The sequence below is a fragment of the Hippocampus bargibanti genome, linkage group LG03 (assembly GCF_051943395.1).
Source record: "Hippocampus bargibanti isolate YZ-2025 linkage group LG03, ASM5194339v1, whole genome shotgun sequence".
Lineage (NCBI taxonomy): Eukaryota > Metazoa > Chordata > Actinopteri > Syngnathiformes > Syngnathidae > Hippocampus > Hippocampus bargibanti.
The window spans coordinates 1,392,399-1,405,322 of record NC_142736.1 but is presented as its reverse complement, the minus strand read 5'-3'; the positions used below and the strand labels follow the sequence as shown (position 1 = coordinate 1,405,322).

Here is a 12,924-nt window from a genome sequence, read left to right as displayed (position 1 = left end):
AACCATTATAAAGAGAATAATTCGTTCCCGGGTCCCCATAAAACATAATTTTCTACAAAATAAGCCTTAAAACGACACAAAATATCCCTTATTTTATGTAGAATAAATGTGCTATGGTATTATAATGAAATAAATAAACTGTACTATATAATAAAGTTGTTTTATTTACCTTTGAGAGGATTGTTGATGGCTTGATGGAATGGAGCATTCCATCAAGCATTAAACACTTGATGAGGAACGTAGCCTTCTTCTTTCACCATCTTGATCCCTTGTAGATGCTTTCTATGCGATCATTTTACCTAGTTCCTCATCAATTGTGTTCTGTTTAGCTGGGTTGATAGCTTTTTGCATCAAAGTCAAAGTCAGCTTTATTGTCAAATATGCTAATATGCATGACATATAGCACAGATGAAATTACTGTCCTCTCGGACCCAGCATGCAAGGCATTTATAATGACTTTAACAAACATAATAATCAAGTGTACAGATGGCTTGTGCGGGTTATTTATGGAGCCTGATGAATGGGATATTTTAACCTTGCAGTCTACACTCTATCAAAGTAGAAACGAGTCCAAATTTTACTGTTTTCTATGCATTTTGTCACTCTCTGTCGTCTGCCTGTCTCATTAATGTTTAAACCACCTCCCCTCACTGCTGCGTTTTTGACCAATTACGTGGCTTTAACCGAAGACTGGGGCGGGGAATAGAGGACAAAAATGAGTCGGCTGCCATTTTGTTGTTAGACCGGGCTCGTTTGCGAACGACACATCACTCATTGTGGCGCTCCGTGTGAATCCCGAAAAATAGTTTGTATGCCAAGGTAAAATTTCCATAAATGTAACGTTCATAAACCGAAAAGTTCGTAAGCCAAGGGGTTCGTAAACCGAGGTATCACTGTCCTTGGGTCAAAAACTATGCTTGTCAAAGCAGTTTCTTGCCCCATATATACGCAATATTCCCCTGTTCCCACTCTTCCCAATTTAAGTTATCTTCGACTAAACCTTCATTTCCACGATCACAAAAATACGTGGTTCTTCCCTCACCTGCTGTTCCATTACATTCTAGTCAATCGGCATCACATGCGTCGTGAAGACGCAACAAATTGGGATGAATTAGTATTTGGAATTCACTTTTAGTTTTAATATTGTTCTATTGATTTTCATCTGCTGCAGTCAAAATACAAAAACAAGTGGCAAGAGGAACACTCACCTCGCAAGCGCAGTTCCTGCAATTTTGTGGCTCCGCCCACAACTCCTTATCTCTGTAGACGAAGCCGTTGGCGTTGCAGGTCTTCTCGCAGTGACATCCCTCAAGCTGGGTCAGCCTGGACTCTGCGTAATTTAACTGGGGAAAGACCATCAAAATCACAAAAGTAAATTAAAACTCAGCCCCCGTGCGGTAACCCCGACAGCCCTTTTTCAAGGCCCTCTGGAATGGCCACTTTTTGTTCAGAGAGCAGCTCCACTGGGAGTCGCTCATTAGAGGAAGAATAATAAGCCATCTTCATTCAGCTCACGCTTTAGACCGTAGGCTCGAAGCTACAGTAAAAAATGACTGCAAAGACAGACACTCGAGATCCCGGCGAAAGCCTCCTTTCAGTCTTCCGTCTTTCTTTCCAGCTTGTTTCATTCCAGATTCTCTTGATGTTCGTCCTTCAACTGCGATGCCTCTCTGACATCCGCCAAAGAACGGTTTGCTAGTCTCGCGGTGATACAAACGACTCATGATTGAAAGAAATGAAAAGGAAAGGCGAGCGGGTCGGACTGCTAATACAGGAAGTATTGTCTCATAAGGAATCGCGTTTGCGCTACAAAAATGTTCCTTATAACAGAATTTGCTAACGTGAGAATTTACGTCTGTGTAAGCTCTCAGTCGTACAGGAGTGGTCCATCGGTGAAAAGGTTTCTTCAGCCGTCATCTGTACTTCTTTGAAGGTGTCGGACGTTTCGGCAGAAAACTGAAGTCTTCCTGGTAGTTTCGGCCCTGTATATATCCCTACAATGGTGAGGTGAGGTTCAATTTGGATGGTTCGTGAAATATGTTGGAAAAAATGATGTATCTCTTTCTGGTTCTGGCTCTTCGGAGATTTACGATGAAACATCAGCGGGGGCCAAAATGGTTAACAAAAAGACTACTTCATTATATATAGGAGCAACCTGGTTTTATCACACAGTAGTGATGACATCATCTCAACCGGGCCTATCAGCAACGAGGACGGTGTTGCAAGGTATTAGACTGAAAATAAAATGTTACAGTACATCCTACAGATACACAAAGTTAAATAATAAACTACATACATCCATATAGACTAAACTAGACATGAAATAACAGGATGTTTAAGGATGTGTATAAAAACGTTCTATCACAATACACTGCTTAGGCAACATAGGCTGATGAGGTGATAGCAGGGCAAATTGGGCAATCAGGCCAGTCGTCAGTCAGGACAATAGAAGCAATCAGTGGAGTCGCAGGGATTAGTCCTCTGCTCCCCCCAACCTGAGAGCAGGGACAAATCATAGCAGAGTCCGGCGACGCCACGTCTGGACAGTAGGGATATATATAGGGCCGAAACTACCAGTAAGACTTTAGTTTGCTGACGAAGATTTTAGGATAAGAAGCGAAACGTCCGACACCTTCAAAGAAGTACAGATGACGGCTGAAGAAACCCTTTCATCAGTGGGAATTTACGATAATGCATGTGCTGAATACGCCAGAAAATACGGTATTGTAGATTTCCCGTTAAAATACACCCGTCAGAGTTTTCAGCGGCACCGCCATTAAAGTGTCAACTTCTTTGTGGTACATTGTAGATTGAAATATTCTTGCCGATTTTTCTTCACGCGGATATGTTATTAGGCTCGCCGACCTAGATGGGATTTACGACACGTCACCCTAAAGAAGTCGATATTTGAAATTACACCGATGAAAGAAAAATGTGATGTATCCACGCAAGCAGTACGGGAATAAGACACATTTTCAGCAGAGAAGTTTTAAGTCATAGACCAGGCCGCTTTGCACAACCTTTTAATAAAGATATACAACTGCGAGACAATTTGGAGTGCCCAACCAAAACACCATCCATGTTTTTGGAATGTGGGAGTGGAAAACGCAGAGAAAACAATGCAAAATATTAACATTTAAATCATAAAATCATAAATCATAAAAAAATCATAATACAGTGATACCTCGGTTTACGAACCCATCTGTACACTTGATGCAAAAAGCTATCAAGCCAGCTAAACAGAACACAATTGATGAGGAACAAGGTAAAATTATGGCAGAGAAAGCACCTACAAGGGATCATTCCTCAAGATGGTGAAAGAAGAAGGTTACGTTCATCAAGTGTTTAATTCTGATGAAACCGGCCACTCCATTCCATCAAGCAGCAGCAACGACGAGCACAAAGGTCAATAAAACAAATTTATTATACAGTACAGTTTATTTCTTTAATTATAATACCATAGCACATTTATTACACATAAAACAAGGTATATTTTGTGTAGTTTTAAGGCTTTGAAAATCCGAAAGTAGAAAATTATGTCTTATGGGGACATGGGAATGGATTATTCTCATTTTAATGGTTTCCTATGGGAAATTAATTTTCGGGATACACATTTTTTGCCTTACACACTGTCTGGGAACCAATTAAGTTCATAAGCCAAGTTATCACTGTAATTCCATCTTCATTCTGTGTGCTTGCATTTCCGCGAATGAGCCACACTCCATTTTAATGCCCTTCTATTGGCATTGGTGGCCATTAACTCATGCTAATTAGGTCCAGCTGGCCCAGGCCTGCCATTTAGGACAAAAATGAAATTCACAACACCAGTGCGGACAGTTAAAGGACAACCGACACCATTTTTTTTTGTTTCCTAACTGACATCAGAAAAACGTTTGATTGCATCGAAAATAACCAAAACACGCAGGATGATATTTTTTAGTAAAATGCAAAACACCAATAAAAATGACTTAAAGTGTCCAAAAACTGCCACAAAATGAGCTGGGAACTGAGCAGATTCAGAAAGTCCCGCCCCCTTCCTCGTGACATCACGCCATGATAGTCCTTCACAAACTGCTTTGATCCAGAATCAAAACAATGGCTTCAGAGAGTTCAGATTCGGGAAAAAGATCATTTCTTGTTACTCATGCAGTTATGAATATGATTCAAATAGTTCTGAAGAGGAAAGCATACATGTTTAAAGAAGTCCTTCCGGATCAATTTGAGCCGTCTGGACTCCAATGTAGCGTGCCAGAAAATGCACAAGATGGCGCACAGTAGCCTTTGATTGGGAGGAATGTCAGTGCCATTTGACTGTCGATTGTGTTTATTTTTTTTGCGACTGTAATGGGTAACATTTTCACACAGTCTGCGAATGATTTAAGCTGCTTCAGCGCAGACCGCCAATGCGGATATGGAACTGTCGCGGCTTGGAATTGATGCGGATTTACGTGGGGACAGGAGATGTAAGACAATTTCTTTTCGTCAATGGATGCTACAGCTTTGTGTTTGTTTTCAACATTTAGCCTGTAGCAGACGTGCGTGCACATTCCACCATGACGTCTGTTATCCACTGGTGAAAATGATGCTTTGATCCCTTCTTCTTTCATCTAGAACTGCTTCATACAACAAAGAGGGTGCAGAAAGTGCTTAAGAATGAATGACAAGATAAGAATGTTTTGTCATATTATTGTTTTTTTTTCTTTTGTTCTTTTGACTTCAAGATGGCGCCGCAAGAGTGGCTGCCTTTACAGCAGCTCCTCAATTTTGTTTTTTTCTATTTCTTCCTTTCCTCTTACTTTCATTACTTTGCTGCTGTAAATTGTAAATTTCTCCACTGGGAGACTACAGGCTAATCCTAATCATAATCCTGGCGTCGCCAAGGAAACGGCTTTCCAGGATATAATACAAGTCAGAAACTAGTGTAATAGGCGTGTGTTATTAATCCAACTAAAAAAATACGAATGAATAATATCTCGATCTTCAATCCGCATATTTAGGGGTGTGTTCAATAGACAGAGTTTCATTATCCATTGCAGACATAAAATAGATGCAAATATGAAGGGAATCAAAATGACAATGGCGAAAGTGACTCATTGTCATACGCCGCAATGAAATCAGAAAAGATTGACCTCTTGGTGAACTTTGGCGCTTCCAGAACTGAACCGCGAGAAGACATTTGGGGAGGCGAGATGACCGCATGCTCCCCGCTGGGATTTGTATGAACAAATCAGCCGGGCAAAGTGTTGCGTGGATGAATTTCAAAAGTGAATGTTGTCAACGCAGCAGGATGGTCAATGTTTATCAGGAAAGGAGTTTGGACACATGGATTGGCTATTATTTTAAGAATTAATGTTCCGTGCTCTCTCTAGCTTCACCAAAAGTCAATTTACTAACATACCTTGTCTTACAGACTTAATTGGTTCACAGAAAGTGTGTGTAAAGCGCAAAGTGTGTATTCCAAACATTAATTTCCCATAGGAAACCATTAAAATGAGAATAATACATTCCCAGGTCCCCATAAAACATGATTTTAAACTAAATAAGCCTTAAAACTATCCACAATATACCATATTTTATGTATTAAAATGTCCCATGGTATTACATGAGGCTTTAACCGAAGACGAGGGGCGGGGAATAGAGGAAAAAACAGCCATTTCAGGAGCTCTAAGAACCGTCCGTCTCGTTCGCGAACGACACATCTCTCATTGTGGCGCTCCGTGTTTCCCAGTGTATCACTGCATAGGAAGGACTTTTTTATATTCTTTGGCAGTCTATATAGATTAAATGGCAAATTCATAAAAATCGAATTTGTTTTATGTACCATCCAGTACGCTATAACGGATATCTTGTCTTTTCAAGAGGCAATGGATTGTTCTTACCTTGAGGGTCATCTTGGCAAGTAGATCCTGAAGGTCCATAATGCCTTGGACCAGGCTCAAGAAATCACTGCAGGTTGGGCAGGCTGCAAGAAAAGATAAACACATCCAATTGATTGTTGCAATTTAGACACAGATCAATAATCAACCAAAACAAACATCTTGGTCCTATTGTTTTTGACGAGTGGGAGCGATCGGCCGAATTGACAACCTAAAATCCATCCATCCATCCATCCATCCATCCATCCATCCATCCATCCATCCCCTGCCGCTTACGAACGCGTTAGCTCACGAATATTAAATTCACGAGCATATAGTCTTCACTGACGAACTAGTTTTCGGCAAACGAACCAAGCCACACAGCGCCACGGTGGCTGGCGGACTAGTTTTCAGCGGATGAACACCAAACCACACGGTCGAACAACGCCCTGATGGATGGCGGACTAGTTTTCGTCACCACCTTTCTTTGTGTGCGGACGTGGTTTGTTATCGAGTGGAGTACTTTTGCTATTATGGGACCGAAAAAGACCCCACCACAGGCTAACCCGAAGAAGACACAAAACAAAATTATGGTCGAGGAGAAGTAGGAGATCATCAAAAAACACGAACGAGGTGTGCGTTTGTGTAACTTAGCGTCCCAGTACCAGTATGCTAAGTCGACCATTGCTACGTGTGGCTAAGGGTGTTTCTGTGTTGTCTAAGCCACGGTCTCAGGAAATAGAAGAGGTTAAAAAACTTCTGTTGATTTGGATTAACGAAAAGCAGCTAGCAGGGGACAGTGTGAGTGATGGTATTGTCGCTGAGAAAGCACGGCAACTTCACGTGGCTACATCAACGACCATCACAAATGTAAATAAAACGACTATGATACAGTACAGTTTATTTCTTTAATTACAATACAATAGGAACTTTATTATACATGAAATACGGTATATTTTGTGTAGTTTTAAGGCTTAGTAGAAAATTAGGTTTGATGGGGACCTGGGAACAAATTATTTTCATTTTTAATGGTTTCTTATGGGAAATAAATGTTCGGAAGACAAACTTTTCGCTTTACACACACTTTCTGGGAACCAATTAAGTTTGTGAGCTGAGGTATCACTGTATACTGTTGGTTCAATTCAGACATTGATGCTTCATAGCGACACTTACTGCGGTTGAGGTTTGGGCACTGACTGATGTAGCCGTTGGGAGCAAAAATAAACTTGACATCCTGGATTATGCCCTGAGAAACAAAGAGAGAGATCCACGGATTATATTTAACCCATTATTGATCCATCATGCCCCTCCCTTTTTTTGATTGATGTTTATCAGTAGGTATCTTCACACATCACATTGAGATCAAATCATTTGCTGCTAATGAAACACAATGCTCGCTACAGGGCCGCTAGTACAATAATAATAATACATTTAATTTCTAAGCACCTTTCAAAACTCTCAAGGTCACTTTACAGTCATAGGATAAGTTTTTCTCTGGGCGAGCAGCGGCAGCCACACGCGCCAGCGTTCACTCATCCCGGAAGTAACTCAAATAGATAGAAAGTTAGCTAGCTAGCTGATAGATAACACTCATAGGGAGTTAGCTAGATGGTTGAATAACTCAAATAGATATAAAGTTAGCTAGCTAGCTAATAGATAACTAATAGATAGCTAGCTAGATAGCAGCGGCAGCCACATGCGCCAACGTTCACTCAACCCGGAAGTAACTCAAATAGATAGAAAGTTAGCTCGCTAGCCAATAGATAACTAATAGCCAGGTAGCAAGAGAGCCAGCCAGCTAGATAGCTATATAGACAATAGATAGCTAGTTAGATAGCCGGCCAGGGAGATAGATAGAAAATAGATAGCAAATAGCTAGCTAGCTAGATAGCTGGATAGCTAGATCAATAAATCAGTGCTGCTTGAAAATGAAATGAAGGAAGGAAAATCTTTTAACTATTATCTATATATTAGCTGGCTAGCAAGCTTTCTATCTATTTAATAGTGACATTCAGTGTATTAGTTTGCTAACTATCTAGCTATCAGCTATCGGGTTATCTAGGTGGATAGCTATATAGCTAGCTATCTGTTGGCTATCTATTATCTATCTGCTAGCTCCCTTTCTATCTGTATTTAATAGTGACATTCAGTGTATTAGCTAGCTAACTATATAGGTAGCTAGCTATCAGCTATAGAGGTATCTACGTGGCTAGCTATCTAGCTAGCTATCTGTTGGCTATCTATTATCTATCTATTGTGGGGCTTGCTAGCTTTCTATCTATTAACTTCCGGGTTGAGTCAACGCTGGCGCGTGTGGCTGCCGCTGCTCACCCACAGGAAAAAAAATATCCTGTGACTGTAAAGTGACCTTGAGAGTTTTGAAAGGCGCTTAGAAATGAAACGTATTATTATTAAAAAAGTACTGTGCCGTATAAATTTAGTGCATCTACAACTGACCAGATGCTAACCTGTCTGCCAATCATCATGAATGACAAGTCCAGAGGAATAAAGCAATAAAATAGGGGCCATGGTGACAACCAGAAGGAACAAACTCGAGGGGGGCGGGGGGTGACATCTTTTGGGAAAACCCATCTTGTAAATCCCAATGCAGACTTCACACAATTTGCTCTTCAAATGAGCTGCGGGAAAATATTAAAATGTGTTATTTCAACCACTTGTCACCAAGCTTCTCTGAGTTATGTGTGAAATCCATTGACAGTGCATTTGCATTTGCAAGCAACACCTTGCCGCCATATCTTCAGGGATTGAGACCGCGTTGGCATTGGAAACAGATGCGATGTTTCAGAAGAGGTGGTCAGGTGTGTCGGAATAAAAAGGAAGGTGAGAGATTTCAGATGGTCTTTTAATAAATGTCAAAAAAAAGAACAGGGAATGAAACCAAAAATTCTGAAGATACAAAAAGGAGAGGATGGTCCACTGTTCCAATTCCACAACATCCAAAGCCTTTTTGGAACTGATCCACCTGCCGTGTGTCACAATTTGCAAAGTGGTGGTGGTGGTGGACCCCAGAAAAGCAGGCAGGAGGGAAGAGCGAGGTGTATTTGACTAATTGAATTAAATAAAGTCGTCAGGAAAAAAATCTCAAACAACAAATGTATCAAAACCAAAAGGTCCAAGGTAGCAAACAAAACCATGAGTGAATAAAGTCATCAAACTTAAGGTTAATGTTCATGCTAACGTTCACGCTAATGTTAATATTCATGCTAATGTTGATGCTAATATTCATGCTAATGTTCATGCTAATGTTAATGCTAACAACAAATCTATCAAAAAAAGGTCCAAAGTAACAAACAAAACCATGATTAAATAAAGTCGTCAAACTTAAGGTTAATGTTAATGCTAATGCTGATGCTAATGTTAATGTTCATGCTCATGTTCATGCTAATGTTAATGCAAATGTTAGTGCTAATGCTAGTGATAATGTTAGTGATAATGTTAGTGCTAATGCTAATGTTAATGTTAATGCTAATGTTAATGCTAATGTTAATGCTAACAACAAATTTATCACAACAAAAAGGTCCAAAGTAACAAATAAAACCATGAGTAAATAAAGTTGTCAAACTTAAGGTTAATGTCAAAACAAAAAGGGCCAAAGTAACAAACAAAACAATGAGTAAATAAAGTCATCAAACTTGAGGTTAATGTTTATGCTAATGTTCATGCTGATGTTGATGCTGATGCTAATGCTGATGCTAATGTTAATGTTAATTGTGATGGTAATTTTAATGAGAATGAGAACAAGAATAAGAATAAGAATAATAATAATAATAAGAAGAAGAATAGTCACATTGACCCATAAACAATGTTAAGAAACAAACAGAAACATCACATGGGGCTTTAAAACTGCAAGGATATTTGCAACTTATAAATGAAATGTATTATTATGATAAAAAGATTGAGAAATGGCAGATTTTGTCTTGTCGCTTCCCTAAAGGAACCCTAAACGTACCCGCAGAAAACCCTCACAAGAAAACGTCCCACATCTCCATTGGAGTCCCTGAGCCGAGGTCGCCTGTGGGCAATGAAGTCGCCTGTGGGCAATGAAGTCGCCTGTGGGCAATGAAGCATTCCATCTAACCTGGTCCAGGCCGTGCTGGCCTGTCCATTCAATAATGGAGAACATTTGTAATGTAAGGATCCAATTTCAATCTCCAAGCGTGTGGGCGACTAAATGTGTTTGAAGTCGTCCTGTGACTATTCACCTGCTGTGTTGAACACACCCAAAAAAATGTAATAATTTTCTCGCTGTGGGATGAATTAGGGCTGACAGTACTACTCACCGCCATTAAAAGTTAGACACGGTAAAAACTTTAAAGATGATCTTCTGTTGAGCAGAGGTAGTTCAAACTAAACTCAGAGCTGTGTTTCACCATCCCTGCCATCATTTTATCTAGTTCCTCATCACATGTGTTCTGTTTAGCTGGGTTGATAGCTTTTTGCATCAAGTGTGCAGATGGCTTGCGCGGCTTATTTGTGGAGCCTGATTAATGGGATATTTTAACCTTGCAGTCTACACTCTATCAAAGTTGAAACAAGTCCAAATTTCACTGTTTTCTATCCATTTTCACACTCTCTCTGTCGTCTGCCTCTGCGTTCTTGACGTGGCTTTAACCAAAGACTGGGGGCGGGGAATAGAGGACAAAAAAACAGTCGGCTGCCATTTTCTTGTTAGGAGAACAGGCTCGTTCGCCAACGACACATCACTCAATTGTGGCGCTCCGTGTGTTTCCCGAAAAATAGTTCATAAACCGAAAAGTTTGTAAGCCAAGGTTGTTCGTTAACTGAGGTATCACTGTATATATAATTCATCTACGCTACAGTGGAAAGTGGAGGCTAATCAATATGTAGCGGTGAAGAGGGAGTTGCGGGTTGGGGGTCTATTGATTGAGTGGGCAGGGATGTGGCTTAAACAGGAACAAAATCATATCTTTGACACCATCTGTCATGTCCTTTTGGCTGCGGTGAGAAAATGAGCAGTGATTAAAGATCGACATTGTAATGAGCTCGGGAAGAAGAAGTTTCAAAGCACATTGTGCTCTGGATGAGGCTCCTCTTGAAGCGCCACCGCCATCGCTACTTCTTCTATCGCGTCTTGTGTCTTTACAAGCCTGGTGTAAATCTGCCCAATTACCGACGTCTCCGGACAAGTTGTGTCCATAATTTGTAAAATGGCTTCAAATGACTTCTACTGAGCGGATTTTACAAAGATTCCACCGCATATACCGTAAAGTCTCGTTATAGCGATATTCTCGGGAGTCGGAAAAAAATATCGATGTAACCGGACTATCGATATATCCGATCCTGCGGCATGTAAATTTTCTCCTTGCGTTCATAGAAATACAGTAAAGTCTCGTTATATCGATATTCAAGAGAGTCCGAAAAAAATATCGATATAACCGGGACTATCGATATATCCGACCCTGTTTGCATGTAATTTTCTCCGTGCGTGCATAGAAATAGTATCGATATAACCGGACTATCGTTATATCCGATCCTGCGGCATGTAAATTTTCTCCTTGCGTTCATAGAAATAGTATCGTAATAAGCAGTACTATCGATATAACCAATATCTATATAACGAGACTTTACTGTAGCTATATTTTACGTTTTAAGACTCAGGAAGTCTTGTTTTTGAATTGGAGTCCTCACGTTACGTCACTGAAGGAACGCCCCTGACCGAAAAAAGACACATTGTAGCAGTCCTTCCATCACGTCAATGCATTTTGCTGTACATTGTTTGGTCTGAAAACTTCGTGTAGCACCAAAAAGAGGCAGAAGAGGGCGACAAAGCTCTGTATAAGGAATTAATCAGCCTGTGGAAACGGGCTGATTAATTCCTTACACAGAGCTTTGTCGCCATTTTCTGCCTCTTTTTGGTGCTACATTTCCCGCCCCCAGATACCTCAAAATGGCACGGAATAAATTCTTTAATCAATTGCAAACATGGATGCTTTCTTTCCTCTTCAGAACTATTTGAATCATATTCATAACTGGATGAGTAAAAAGAAAGCATATTCTCCGAATCTGAAGCCATTGTTTTGATTCTCCAGCAAGGCAAGACGTATTGGCGTGACGTCACGAACAAGGGGGCGGGACCTTCACTTTTTTTGCAGATTTTGGACACTTGAAGTCATTTTTATTGGTGTTTTGCATTTGACTAAAAATATCATCCTGCGTGTTTTGGGTATTTTAGTTGCTATAAAACATTTTTCTGATGTCAGTTAGGAAACAAAAAAGTGATGTCGTTTGCACGTTAAGCTCCAACGAGGGAATTGGATGAGTGTGGATGCATCTTTGTTGGTCTTGAGTCTCACCTTGAACAAGCCGTGTTTGTGACTGTGCTGGCCTAGCCAAACGCCGCTTCCTGGCGTGAGGTCCATCTGAGGAGGATCAATCACTCGCTCGTAAATTCTGTCAAGACAAAACAGAAACAAAGCAAAAAAATCGTTTTAACCACAATTTCCTGTAAATGGGTCAGAGATGTTCGACCGGACACTGTGGACAAAGACTCAAACCCAGAAAGATTGTCTTTTACTGCCGGCAGGAGACAGCGCCATTCATGACAGCCGTCTGAATTCTGTAGCCCTCCGCCAAGCTATTTATTGAGAGTATATGCAAATTTAAGTGATACATTAGTAAAACATAGTTTTCTTGATTAGAATACCATACCTCTTGAGTTCTAAGCACAAACAGCTGTCAGCAATAAAACATTGTCTCTTCCATGAACTGATACATTTGTAACCTGGCTAATGAGCTCTTCCTATGAAGGAGTTTCAAGTCGTAAATTACTAAAGGAGTTTCCCAAGTCCTAAATTCTGTCCAAGGCCAGATCTCCTACATGAAGATGTGTCTGTTGACCTCAGATTGACCCTAGGTTGTCTATGCTTCAATTGTGTATTGGAGTCACACATGTTGACTAAGCATATAACAGCATGAAACTTTGAAATATGACAACTTCTTATTCTCCATCAAGGAAGGAGTAGAATTTAGGCCAAGATAGGAGTTTGATGGGAGTATGGGGAGGGTGAGACCAAAAGGATTTTGAAAT

General features: G+C 40.4%; 1 protein-coding gene across 1 annotated transcript in view; it reads right to left on the bottom strand.

Annotated features, from left to right (window-relative positions):
* Positions 1-12,924, bottom strand: part of LOC148899930 (protein kinase C-binding protein NELL1-like) — a 130,744-nt gene that overhangs the window by 75,649 nt on the left and 42,171 nt on the right. The window contains exons 5-8 of the mRNA XM_088991455.1: positions 12,191-12,287; positions 7,029-7,101; positions 5,880-5,962; positions 1,209-1,343 (exon numbers count right to left, since the gene is read on the bottom strand). Coding sequence (XP_088847581.1) covers positions 1,209-1,343; positions 5,880-5,962; positions 7,029-7,101; positions 12,191-12,287 — 388 coding nt within the window. The remainder of the gene's footprint in view (positions 1-1,208; positions 1,344-5,879; positions 5,963-7,028; positions 7,102-12,190; positions 12,288-12,924) is intronic.